Below are 11807 nucleotides of genomic sequence, written 5' to 3'. Positions count from 1 at the left end.
TTGTGGCTTAAAGCAACAACATTTAATGATGATTTATCACAGCTTCTGATGGTCAGTTTTGCCTTGAGGTCTTTCATAAGATTGCAAGCCAAATGTCAGTCAGGGCTGCAGTATCCACTTCCAAGGCAGCTCATTCATGTGGCTGTCCAATTGGCACTGGCTGTCAGCAGGACGCTTTCCTTTCTCCCTATGTGGGCTTCTCTGCAGGGCTGCATGTGTGTCCTCACAACATAGTGGCTGGCTTCCTCCAGAGTGAGCAACCTAAGAGACTGAGGCAGAAACTGCAATGTCTTTTATGACCTGGGCTTGGAAGTCCAACACCCTCACTTCTGCCATATACATATATATATTTTTTGACACAGTCTCCGTCGCCCAGGCTGAAGTGCAATGGCACAATCTCTGCTCACTACAACCTCCACCTCCTGGATTCAAGCGATTCTCCTGCCTCAGCCTCACGGGTAGCTGGGATTACAGGCACACACCACTACGCCCGGCTAATTTTTGTATTTTTCATAGAGATGGGGTTTGGCCAACACGTTGGCCAGGCCGGTCTTGAACTCCTGACCTCAAGTGATCCGCCTGCCTTGGCATCCCAAAGTGCTGGGATTACAGGCCTGAGCCACTGCACCCAGCCACTTCTGTCATATTCTGATGGACACACAGAACAGCCCTAACTCAATGTGGGAAGACACTATACAAGGGCATGAATCCTAGGTGGTGAGGATCAATGGGGGCTGTCTTTGAGGCTGTCTACCACAGCATCTCTCCATCCTTCCTGCCCTGTTTGCTTTGCTTTTCCTATGTGTAGGCTTCATTCTCAAACAGGCCCTCCCTAGACAGTGACAAAGGTGATTATCAACGTGTTCAGACCCACATGCTCTGTGCTTAGTAACCCCACTGCAACTTTTTTGCTTTCCCAAAAGTTCTGGCAAAAGTCCCAAGCTAGCACTTTAATTGGCCTAAATTGTGTATATGCTTATCTCTGAACCAATCACTGTGGATTAGAGATGTCATGCTCTGATTGGCCAGACCTAGGCCACACCCTTAGCCCTAGTTCTGAGGGTAGAGTTGGCAGCACCAGAGCCCATGGAAGAAGTAAGAGAGGAGTCGTTGCTAAAGGAAAAATCAAAGTGTCATTACTGAACCAGGACAGATGCTGGGCAGCACACGTGCACCCCACCTTCTTCTCACGTTCCAGCTGCACATCTTAGTGCCCCTTGGTTTAGCACTTTTCTCATGAAATCATTTGCTTTCTTGCCTCATTTCCTGTGGTTGGTAGAATGCTAAGATGGCCCCAAGATCTCTATCCCTGGTGTTTGCACACTTCCCAGTTATTCTGTCATGAATGTAGATGCTTCTGTGAAAGAATTTTGCACATGTAATTTAAGTCCCAAATTGTTTGACCTTAAAGTAAGGAGAATGGCAGGGCCAGGCGCAGTGGCTCACACCTGTAATCCCAGCACTTTGGGAGGCCAAGGTGGGCGGATCACGAGGTCAGGAGATCCAGACCATCCTGGCTAACATGGTGAAACCCCATCTCTACTAAAAATACAAAAAATTAGCTGGGCGTGGTGGCGGGTGCCTGTATTCCCAGCTACTCAGGAGGCTGAGGCAGGAGAATGGTGTGAACCCAGGAGGCATAGCTTGCAGTGAGCCGAGAACGTGCCACTGCACTCCAGTCTGGGTGACAGAGCCAGACTCGGTCTCAAAAAAAAAAAGAAAAAGAGAATGGCTTTCGTGGGCCTGACCTAATCAGGTGAGTTCTTAAAAGGAGACACATGGCCCGGCGCGGTGGCTCAGGCCTGTAATCCCAGCACTTTGGGAGGCCTAGGTGGGTGGATAACGGTCAGGAGATCCAGACCATCCTGGCTAACACGGTGAAGCTCCGTCTCTACTAAAAATACAAAAAATTAGCTGGGCGTGGTGGCATGTGCCTGTAGTCCCAGCTACCCAGGAGGCTGAGGGGCTGAGGCAGGAGAATCATTTGAACCCAGGAGGCAGAGGTTGCAGTGAGCTGAGATCGCGCCACTGCAGTCCAGCCTGGGTGACAGAGCGAAACTCCATTTCAAAAAAAAAAAAAAAAAAAAGGAGACACATGACCAGAAATACAGGTGGCCTCTAAGAGCCGAGGATAGCCCCTGGCTGACAGCCTGCAAGGAAATAAGGACTCCATTCCTACAACCATAAGGAACTGAATTCTGCAGACAACCTGAATGAGCTTGGAAGTGAATCTTCCCCCTGAGCCTCCAGAGAACTCAGCCTTGATCTCAGCTTTGTGATATCCGGAGCAGAACATCCAGTCATGCAGTATGGGATTTTTTAACTACAGAGTTGTGAACTAATAAGTGGGTATTGACCGAGTGCAGTGGCTCACGCCAGTAATCCCAGCACTTTGGGAGGTCGAGGTGAGTGGATCACCTGAGGACAAGAGTTTGAGACCAGCCTGAACAACATGATGACACCCTGTCTCTACTAAAAATACAAAAATTAGCTGGGCATGGTGGTGGTTGCTATAATTCCAGCTACTTGGGAGACTGAGGCAGGAGAATCTCTTGAACCTGGGAGGCAGAAGTTGCACTGAGCTGGGATCATGCCATTTCACTCCAGCTGAGCAGCAAGAGCAAAACTCTGTCTCAAAAAAAGAAAATTAAGGCCGAGTGCGGTGGCTCACGCCTGTAATCCTAGCATTTTGGGAGGCCGAGGTGGGTGGATAACGAGGTCAGGAGATCGAGACCATCCTTGCTAACATGGTGAAACCCCATCTCTACTAAAAATACAAAAAATTAGCTGGGCGCGGTGGCGGGGCCTGTAATCCCAGCTACTCGGGAGGCTGAGGCAGGAGAATGGTGTGAACCCGGGAGGCAGAGCTTGCAGTGAGCGGAGATGGAGCCACTGCACTCCAGCCTGGGCAGCAGAGCGAGACTCCGTCTCAAAAAAAAGAAAAGAAAAAAGAAAATTAAAAGTGGATATTGTTGTAAGCTGCTGAGTTTATGGAAATTTGTTACATGACAATAGAAAATGAACACACTTCACAGTGGACTCCAAGATCCCCACGAAAGGGAGCTTCTTTTTGATCTCCTTAACCTCCTGATCTCCACAGGACCCAGAGCACAAGAACGTCCCTTCTTCTGCTTCTAGTTCCACTATCTAGAAAAGAGAGGGGGAGCCCAGCTCTTCATTCCACTCCCACCCACAAACCCCCAACTTTCTGGCCCTCAAGGGGTGACCAAGGAAGTCGCTCCACTTGGCTTTCCACAAACAGCCTGTGCCCCACCAGGCTCAGGAGGGCAGCTTGACCAATCTCTATTTCCAAGACCTTTGGCCAGTCCTATTGATCTGGACTCCTGGGCAGGCAGTTGGACCAACGGACAGACGCCATGAGGGCTCTGCTGCTCCTGGGGTTCCTGCTGATGAGCCTAGAGTCAACACTTTTGGTGAGTGCTGTGGGAACCAGGATTGTCCCAGGATGGTTCTGGGGTGTCGCTATCACAGCCATGAGCCACGGCCTCTGCTCATGACCTGTGGGTCCAGGTGACTAGGAGGCCTATGTGGAAAGGTGAGGCCAGCCCCGAAGGCCCAGGCAGAGGAGACAGACAACCAGACTGGGTGGATACAAGGGCATAGCCTGCATTTCTGGGGGAGATGGGCCTTAAGAAGACAATGGGGGCCGGGCGCGGTGGCTCACGCTTGTAATCCCAGCACTTTGGGAGGCCGAGGCGGGCGGATCATGAGGTCAGGAGATCGAGACCACGGTGAAACCCCATCTCTACTAAAAATACAAAAAAAAATTAGCCGGGCGTGGTGGCAGGTGCCTGTAGTCCCAGCTACTCGGAGAGGCTGAGGCAGGAGAATGGCGTGAACCCAGGAGGCGGAGCTTGCAGTGAGCCGAGATTGCGCCACTGCACTCCAGCCTGGGTGACAGAGCAAGACTCCGTCTCAAGAAAAAAAAAAAAAAAAAAAGAAGACAATGGGAGGAGGTAGAAAGGGTTTGGGTCTTGGGAAGAAATCCCTGCATTTCTGGGCTGTGAGAGGAAGCTGCAGACTAGCAACAGATCGGTGGCAGGCTATGACTTCTAGTCAGTTCCCTGCCTTCTTCTCTCCCTTGTAGATTCCCCCTTGGAAAGCCCCCAAGGAGCATAAGTACAAAGCTGAAGAGCATACAGTCGGTAAGCGGCCTGGCTCCTCCTCCCAAGAACCCTTGGGTGGGGATGTGTATGGTGCAGTGTGTGCAGTCTCAGGACAGTCTAGCCTAGTCCCTACCTGGTGCTAGGTCTCATATCCATGGGCACCAGAGTGATCATGAGCTGTGTGATCCTTGAGGGCAGGGCATGGGCTGTGTCTAAGTGCCCACGAGCCTGGCTCGGAGCAGGTGCTTGAGATATGTGCTGCTGGCGCCATCACACCTGGGATCCTGCTGGCCTTCCTCAGTTTCCCCAGCTTCTCCCCTTCTTTTCCTTTCCCCAGTACATCTTGTGGGCATCATTTATGCCACACAGAGGCCAGGGCCTTCAATGGGCAAGGAAGGATCAAGAGCCGGTCTCTGGCATTTGAATGCCTCTGAATCCCGGCTTTATCACTTACGAGCTGGGTGACTTTGGGCGAGTGATTTGAGTTCTCCAAGCTTCAATTTCCCCTTCTGCGAAGCCAGGTTGATAATAGTAAACCTCTTAGGGTTGTTGAGAAGGGAAACCCAGGTGAGGTATTCAGCCCAACACCCGGTGCATGGAAATGCTTTACAAATATTAGTTTTTATTATTAAACTACCTTTTAGATGAGGGGTACCTGCCATTTCCCCCTTCCTCAAGCTCTGCCATAGCTCCCCATTGCTTTCATTCTTCCAGACACTAAATTACCTAGATACCAGGCACGGTGGCTCATGCCTGTAATCCCAGCACTTTGGGAGGCCAAGGCCAGTGGATCATGAGGTCAGGAATTCGAAACCAGCCTGGCCAACTTGGTGAAACGCTATCTCTACTAAAAGTACAAAAATTAGCCAGGCATGGTGGCATGCACCTGTAGTCCCAGCTACTCGGGAGGCTGAGGCAGAAGAATTGCTTGAACCTGGGAAGTGAAGGTTGCAGTGAACAAAGATCACACCATTGCACTCCAGCTTGGGCAACAGAGCAAGACTCCGTCTCAAAAAAAAAAAAAAAAAATTACCTAGAGCGTGGCACATAGCAGGGCCTGTGAACCAGATGGACCCTACTCTGGTGGGCCTGACTTGATGGGGTTGAGTCCCTAAGCATGGCGTTGAGGCCTACACATTCCAACCCTGGACTCCCTCAGCCTCCTCTCTTCACCCCACACCCAAAAGTTTCTCCTCTCTCTTGCCTTACCCAACCTTGGTGCCCTATCCTTGACTAATCCCCTGCCTAAGGTCCCCCTCCTCTCCGTCCGTCCATCCCATTTGCATCTTTTTTTTCTTTTTTTGAGATGGAGTCTCATTCTGTCCCCTAGGCTGGAGTGCAATGGCGCGATCTTGGCTCATTGCAACCTCTGCCTCCTGGGTTCAAGCGATTCTCAGCCTCAGCCTCCCGAGTTGTTGGGATTACAGGCACGCACCTTCATGCTCAGCTAATTTTTGTATTTTTTAGTAGAGACGGGGTTTCACCATGTTGGCCAGGCTGGTCTTGAACTCCTGCCCTCAGGTGATCCTCCCACCTTAGCCTCCCAAAGTGCTGGGATTACAGGCGTGAGCCACCGCACCTGGCCCCCATTTGCATCTTAAAGGTCCATCGCAGATCCATTTCCATTTAGTGTCCTGGTTCTGGTTTGGTCCTTGGCAAGTGCACTTTGCCTTTAACAAAATAGTGGCAAAAGCTTATTGAGCAGGTACTTTGTGCCAGACACTGCTCAGCATTTCACGGCATTATCTCATGAAGCCCCACGACAATTCCTCTGAAGAAGACACAGGCAATTCTCATTATTCGCGGTGGTTATGTTCTATAAAATCACAGTGAACATTGAACTAGCAAACAGTATTAGGTTCCTGTGAGCCTCTGTTCACAACATTTTCATCAACCAACAGTATATAATCTTGTTTTATGTGATTCTGTTTAAAGACGTTTTATTTAATATATGTGTTGCTGATTCATCAGTGCTAAGCTGATGGCACTATAGCTCACACCTGAATCAAGGGCATTTAACATACGCTTTCTCCCTAAGGTAGCCTTCCTGTGCTTAGGAACTACACAGCTCTTTAGCAGTAGGCTCAGAGGCCATTTCCAAAAGCAAAATCCCCAGCAAAAGCACAAAGTGTGAAAAGCGTTGCACGAAGTAGACTGAAAAGGACACTGGTTCAATAGGAGAGCTGATGCCTTGTTGAACCTTAACTGGGAATGTGCAAATTTTTTACTGCTCTGTGCATGCCCACAAATGGCCATGAAAGCATTTCAAGTATTGACTTGGGAGTTACAAATAAAATTTAGCAAGTAGGCACATTCTCAAATACAGAACCAGAGAATAATGAGGATCAACTGTACTATTATTACTGCCATTTTACAGATAAGAAAACCAAGGCTCAGATCAGAGTGGTTAACAGTGACTTCAACATTCAACAAGTATTATTAAGTGCCTACTTTGTGGCAAGTGCTCTTCCTGGCCTTGGGACTGCAGACTTACCCAAGGTCACACAGCTAGCAGGTGGTGGAGTCAGGAGTCTACTCCAGCTATCTGATTCCTGAACTCAACTTTTTTTTTCTTTAAGATGGAGTCTCGCTCTGTCGCCCAGGCTGGAGTGCAGTGGCGTGATCTCGGCTCACTGCAAGCTCCGCCTCCCGGGTTCACGCCATTCTCCTGCCCTGGCCTCCCGAGTAGCTGGGACTACAGGCACCTGCCACCATGCCCAGCTAATTTTTTTGTATTTTTAGTAGAGACAAGGTTACACCGTATTAGCCAGGATGGTCTCGATCTCCTGACCTCGTGATCCGCCCGCCTCAGCCTCCCAAAGTGCTGGGATTACAGGCTTGAGCCACCACGCCCAGCCCTGAACCCAACTTTTAAAGCAGAAAGTGTTTTCGATGCACAGCGACCTTTTTGAGGGTCTGTCCTTTTCCTGACCAGACCCTGAGGGACAGTGCCTGCGCAGTTGAGTACAGGGTAAGTCCTCAGAGAGTGTGTTGTCCCTGCAGTTCTCACTGTCACTGGGGAGCCCTGCCACTTCCCCTTCCAGTATCACCGGCAGCTGTACCACAAATGTACCCACAAGGGCCAGCCAGGCCCTCAGCCCTGGTAAGACTACGCAGAGGAGTTGGAGCAGGGGCCTGGGAGACATGGACCCTGCCTGTCCTTCTGTCCAAGGAACTCTGCTTGGAGAGAGAGTGGACTGTGATAGGGGAGGGTGGGCCAGGCCCCTGGGTAGAGCAGGGAAGCCTTGTCTCTTTCTACAGGTGTGCTACCACCCCCAACTTTGATCAGGACCAGCGATGGGGATACTGTCTGGAGCCCAAGAAAGTGAAAGGTGCTACACACAGCCTCTGGGGTGGCCCTGGGTTCTCTCCTCCCGCCTCATTACTCTCCTGGTATCACCAGCCCCCCCACACCTGGGATTCTGGGCCCAGCCCCTTCTCTCCCTCCACAATACCCTTTGGAAGTCCAGAGGGAGAGTTCTGGGAAGGAGTGGTCCCATTTTGCAGGTGGGTAAACTAAGCCTTGGAAACTTGGAGTAGCAAGGTCACAAGGCAAGTAGATTCAAGTAGGGCCTTGATCCCCAGCTGTCTGACTCAGCTCCCTGCTCTTCCTTCCACCATGTCCATCTCTCAGACCACTGCAGCAAACACAGCCCCTGCCAGAAAGGAGGGACCTGTGTGAACACGCCGAGCGGCCCCCACTGTCTCTGTCCACAACACCTCACTGGAAAGCACTGCCAGAGAGGTGAGGAGATGCCGAGGACCTGGGCGGGGTGCTGGGGACAGGGGCAACCCTGGGCCTACAGAAGAGGTCGCTGGATACGTGGAGACTTGGCATGGTCCTAGACTCTCCTGAGACTACTGTCCCTCTTTGTCCCCAGAGAAGTGCTTTGAGCCTCAGCTTCTCCGGTTTTTCCACGAGAATGAGATATGGTATAGATCTGAGCAAGCAGCTGTGGCCAGATGCCAGTGCAAGGGTCCTGATGCCCACTGCCAGCGGCTGGCCAGCCAGGGTGAGCAGATGGTTGGGAACGGGCCAGGGAGGAGCCTCAGGAAGACAGGCTGGCAGGAGGCCGGGTGGTGTGCGGGGAAGGAGAGCTCTCTCGGGGGGGTCTTTAGGCCCGGGGGTGACTCACTGCGTTCCCTCCCCAAGCCTGCCGCACCAACCCGTGCCTCCATGGGGGTCGCTGCCTAGAGGTGGAGGGCCACCGCCTGTGCCACTGCCCGGTGGGCTACACCGGACCTTTCTGCGACGTGGGTGAGTGAGGGTCTGGGGAAAGCAGAAGGCCAGCCCCTAGGTGGGACGGGCTTGCCAGGAAGGAGGTGGGAGAGTGCGGAAAGCGGCTGAGAGGGAGGCAGCAGAGCCCAGCCCTGGCTGCCCAGGGAGCCCCCTTTCTCCTCAGACACCAAGGCGAGCTGCTATGATGGCCGCGGGCTCAGCTACCGCGGCCTGGCCAAGACCACGCTCTCGGGTGCGCCCTGTCAGCCGTGGGCCTCGGAGGCCACCTACCGGAACGTGACTGCCGAGCAAGCGCGGAACTGGGGACTGGGCGGCCACGCCTTCTGCCGGTGCGCCGCGTGGGGCTGGGTGACCCCTCCGCCCCAGGGCTCTGGGCTCCCGGCGCTCTAACGGCGCCTCCTCCTGTGGATACAGGAACCCGGACAACGACATCCGCCCTTGGTGCTTCGTGCTGAACCGCGACCGGCTGAGCTGGGAGTACTGCGACCTGGCACAGTGCCAGACCCCAACCCAGGCGGCGCCTCCGACCCCGGTGTCCCCTAGGCTTCATGTCCCACTCATGCCCCCGCAGCCGGCACCGCCGAAGCCTCAGCCCACGACCCGGACCCCGCCTCAGTTCCAGACCCCGGAAGGTTAGGAAGTGGCGGGGGAAGGAGGAGCCGAGAGGGCGCCGGGCGAGCTAGATTCCCGCCAGCCGGCCGTGGGCTCCTCGTCCTCAGCCCTGGCTCCTCCACAGCCTTGCCGGCGAAGCGGGAGCAGCCGCCTTCCCTGACCAGGAACGGCCCACTGAGCTGCGGGCAGCGGCTCCGCAAGAGTCTGTCTTCGATGACCCGCGTCGTTGGCGGGCTGGTGGCGCTGCGCGGGGCGCACCCCTACATCGCCGCGCTGTACTGGGGCCACAGTTTCTGCGCCGGCAGCCTCATCGCCCCCTGCTGGGTGCTGACGGCCGCTCACTGCCTGCAGGACCGGCGAGTACCCGCCCGCCCAGCGCCGCCCCAGGGGCCGCGGCTCCTCCGTCTCCCAGCGCGACTTCCACGCTGCACCCGAACTCGTGCCCTACCTTCTCCCGCCCCACCCTTCTTTCCACGCCCCTCTGGAGCTCCCGGGGAGGAAGCTGGAACACGGGATGGGGTTCGGGAGCAGGGGGCTTCCCCAGAACGCTTGTGGCCAGGTCTGAGCGCGCTGCCTCTCCCCTACCCCCCCGCAGGCCGGCACCCGAGGATCTGACGGTGGTGCTCGGCCAGGAACGCCATAACCACAGCTGTGAGCAGTGCCAGACGTTGGCCGTGCGCTCCTACCGCTTGCACGAGGCCTTCTCGCCCGTCAGCTACCAGCACGACCTGGGTGCGTGGGGGCGCCCCGCAGGAACGGGAAGAGAGCTTGGGGCCCCGGCATCCCCGCCTCACGCTCCTCTCCGCTCGGGTTAGCTCTGTTGCGCCTTCAGGAGGATGCGGACGGCAGCTGCGCACTCCTGTCGCCTTACGTTCAGCCGGTGTGCCTGCCAAGCGGCGCCGCGCGACCCTCCGAGACCGCACTCTGCCAGGTGGCCGGCTGGGGCCACCAGTTCGAGGGTAGGCACAACTGCTAGGGGCAGGGGTAGGGGAGAAGACCTTTGATCACTGGGTTAGGCAGGAGAAGCCCGCGACTTTGGTATCGTTCCGGGTGCCTACAGAATGGGTGGCGCTGACCTGATGGGTTGTGAGAATGTGTAGGTGAATCCCAGGTAGAATCCCAGGGCCTGGGATTCACTGCTGGGATCCCCAAATCTCCTGGGGATACAGGGAGAATCGAACTTGCTCTTGGTTCCCTCAGGGCGCCGGGCTGCAAAGGCCAACTAGGACGCTGGCCCCGCGCTCCGGGCTAATGTGGGAGCCAGGTTCTGTGACTCTGGATGGGTGGTGGGGGTGGGGTTTCTGTTTCCGCTCCGCCCATTCAAATCCTGGCTCTTGTCTGGACCTCAGCTTCCTTGCCTATGAAATTGAATTAATGGCACCTCCTCCCCCTCGGGCTTGCTGCGAGAGAAGAAGGGCATGAGTGGGTTTACAAGCGCCTGGCGCAGCTTTGTCCACCGTCCGGGCGGCGAGCGTTGTCGGATGGGGTGTGAAGAAGGCGCTCTGTGTTCGCAGGGGCAGAGGAATATGCCAGCTTCCTGCAGGAGGCGCAGGTACCCTTCCTCTCTCTGGAGCGCTGCTCAGCCCCGGACGTGCACGGAGCCTCCATCCTCCCCGGCATGCTCTGCGCAGGGTTCCTCGAGGGCGGCACCGATGCGTGCCAGGTGAGCTCTTGGCCCGGTTGGCGCCCTTTCCCGAGGCCGTCAGGCACAAATCCCAGGTCCAGAGAGCTGAGCTGCGTGTTTCCAACCCAGGGTGATTCCGGAGGCCCGCTGGTGTGTGAGGACCAAGCCGCGGAGCGCCGGCTCACCCTGCAAGGCGTCATCAGCTGGGGATCGGGCTGTGGTGACCGGAACAAGCCAGGCGTCTACACCGATGTGGCCTACTACCTGGCCTGGATCCGGGAGCACACCGTTTCCTGATTGCTCAGGGACTCATCTTTCCCTCCTTGGTGATTCCGCAGTGGGAGAGTGGCTGGGGCATGGAAGGCAAGATTGTGTCCCATTCCCCCAGTGCGGCCAGCTCCGCGCCGGGATGGCGCAGAAAGTCAATAAAGTGCTTTGAAAATGCTGAGAAGGAAAGCTCTTTTCTTCATGGGGCCCGACGGGAAATGCCAAGACAGAAAAGCGATTCACAGCTTCTCCACAGCTCTCAGAGAACAAGGTCTATGAGATCTTAACGTGCAAAATCTAGATGCCGGTCCAGCTAATGTTTACTGAGCCTAGGATACTGTATACCAAGCCCTGTGCAAGGAGAAGCTGCATGTTATTCCTTATGAGAAACTCACTAACATTTTGTTTACAGAGCAATAGTTCTCAGACCATACATTAAGATCACTTGGGAAGCTTTTTGAGCCAATCTATGCCCAAGTTCCACCTCAGACCAATTAAATCAGTATGTCTAGGGATGGGGCATGGGTAGTGGTATATTTTTAAAACTCCCCAGATAATTCCATGTATAGCCAAGGTTGAGAATCATGGTTAGAAATACTTAGCATTGGCCGGGCGTGGTGGCTCACGCCTGTAATCCTAGCACTTTAAGAGGCCAAGGCAGGTGGATTGCTCAGGAGTTCGAGACCAGCCTGGGCAACACGATGAAACCCAGTCTGTACTAAAATACAAAAAAATTAGCCGGGCACGGCGGCGTGCGCCTGTAGTCCCGGCTACTCAGGAGGCTGAGGCAGGAGAATCACTTGAACCGGAAGGAAGGAAGGAAGGGACGGAGGGAGGGAAAGAGAGACAGAAAGAAAAGAAAAAAGAAAATAACAGAGAACAAAAGAGCATTGACTGTGGCGTGGACCCTAAGGGCTGGATGACATATCGTTGTCCC

General features: G+C 54.6%; 1 protein-coding gene and 1 long non-coding RNA gene across 2 annotated transcripts; one reads left to right on the top strand and one right to left on the bottom strand.

The window, feature by feature from the left end:
* On the bottom strand, window positions 1-8792 carry LOC134737093 (uncharacterized). Its single transcript, XR_010121656.1, has 2 exons — window positions 8638-8792; window positions 1-269 (listed from the first exon to the last, which is right to left on the bottom strand). It is a non-coding gene; the product is annotated as an uncharacterized lncRNA (long non-coding RNA).
* On the top strand, window positions 3291-11048 carry F12 (coagulation factor XII). The gene is made up of 14 exons (XM_055285150.2): window positions 3291-3434; window positions 4109-4166; window positions 7131-7230; window positions 7389-7459; window positions 7762-7872; window positions 8009-8140; window positions 8281-8385; window positions 8531-8696; window positions 8782-8999; window positions 9104-9335; window positions 9575-9711; window positions 9795-9938; window positions 10494-10642; window positions 10733-11048. Exons 1-14 carry the CDS (start codon window positions 3378-3380, stop codon window positions 10898-10900), a joined length of 1848 nt encoding a protein of 615 aa, XP_055141125.1. The 5' UTR covers window positions 3291-3377; the 3' UTR covers window positions 10901-11048.
* Window positions 11049-11807: the final 759 nt, after the last annotated feature.

The sequence above is a fragment of the Symphalangus syndactylus genome, chromosome 7, assembly GCF_028878055.3.
Source record: "Symphalangus syndactylus isolate Jambi chromosome 7, NHGRI_mSymSyn1-v2.1_pri, whole genome shotgun sequence".
Taxonomy (NCBI): Eukaryota; Metazoa; Chordata; class Mammalia; order Primates; family Hylobatidae; genus Symphalangus; species Symphalangus syndactylus.
Note: the sequence above shows the minus strand (reverse complement) of the source record. Positions and strands in the feature narration are given on the sequence as shown.

Coding starts and splice junctions, on each gene's coding strand:
- F12 (XM_055285150.2), top strand. CDS start 3,378: ATGAGGGCTCTGCTGCTCCTGGGGTTCCTGCTGATGAGCCTAGAGTCA. Junction 4,167..7,130: donor AGCTGAAGAGCATACAGTCG/GTAAGCGGCCTG, acceptor TTGTCCCTGCAG/TTCTCACTGTCACTGGGGAG. Junction 9,000..9,103: donor TCAGTTCCAGACCCCGGAAG/GTTAGGAAGTGG, acceptor GCTCCTCCACAG/CCTTGCCGGCGAAGCGGGAG.